Below are 957 nucleotides of genomic sequence, written 5' to 3'. Positions count from 1 at the left end.
GTTTCCCTGACATCTGGACGTTATCTTCATCTCATGGAGCCGGAGCCGGAGGAAGCTGAATCCTCAACGCCGCCTCGCTCAGGCCCAATCGAGGTCGTCAACTCAATCCGTGAGCGTGCCATCGCAGAGAACAGCATGGTGGTCCTGCTGCAGGGTCTCCAGGGCGAGGTGACCACCGTGGACATGAGGAACGAGAGCACGGCGCGGGGACGCCTGGTCAACGTGGACGCCTACATGAACGTGCGCCTGGAGGAGGTGTTGTACCGGGACCAGCGCGGTCAAGTCACACAGCTGCAGGACCTGTTCGTCACGGGCAGGAACGTCCGCTACGTGCACATCCCGGACCACGTGGACATCATGAAGACCATCCAGAGTCAGCTGACCAAGATCCACAGGGTGCGCAACTTTGGAGGAGAAGGAGGAGGCAAGAAGGAGTTCGCCAAGAAAAAGAAATAGACCAAACTCTGCAGGGTTGAGAGCAGAGATGCCTGGAGTTACAGGTGCTTCTTTGTGTTTTCAGATTTGAGTCCACACATCACTTTCATATAATGTTTTGTTGTGAAATTGGGGACTTGTGCACCTCCTCAGGTCCTTTAAAGCCTTAAAAGGAAACAATCTGACAGAGAGAACAAACCTCGTTATGGTAGAACTGCTCCCAAAGTGTGATTATATTAATGTCATGCTGCTTATCAAGGTGCAGGTCAGGTTAGTTTAAGTTATATTTCTCATTAGAAGTCTTCTTTAGGCTATATACAGCCAGAAAGATAATAAACAGTTTCCAGCCACATACTTGAGGATGAAACTGGTGTTAAACTTAGTTATGTTATATTTAAAAGTCTTTAATTGAAACCCTGATCAAGTGACGATGTACAGTTTGAGTTGAACTTTTTTATTTTGGACAGTTACCAACAGACAGTTGTTTTGAGATTGTAAATAAAGATGCTCATCAAAAAATCA

General features: G+C 47.2%; 1 protein-coding gene across 1 annotated transcript; it reads left to right on the top strand.

Annotated features, from left to right (window-relative positions):
• On the top strand, positions 1-957 carry lsm10 (LSM10, U7 small nuclear RNA associated). The gene has a single exon (XM_061093013.1). It carries the CDS (start codon positions 34-36, stop codon positions 454-456), a length of 423 nt encoding a protein of 140 aa, XP_060948996.1. The 5' UTR covers positions 1-33; the 3' UTR covers positions 457-957.

This window comes from Limanda limanda, chromosome 19 (assembly GCF_963576545.1).
Source record: "Limanda limanda chromosome 19, fLimLim1.1, whole genome shotgun sequence".
In the NCBI taxonomy this organism is placed as follows: Eukaryota; Metazoa; Chordata; class Actinopteri; order Pleuronectiformes; family Pleuronectidae; genus Limanda; species Limanda limanda.
This window is presented reverse-complemented; position numbering and strand designations above follow the sequence as displayed.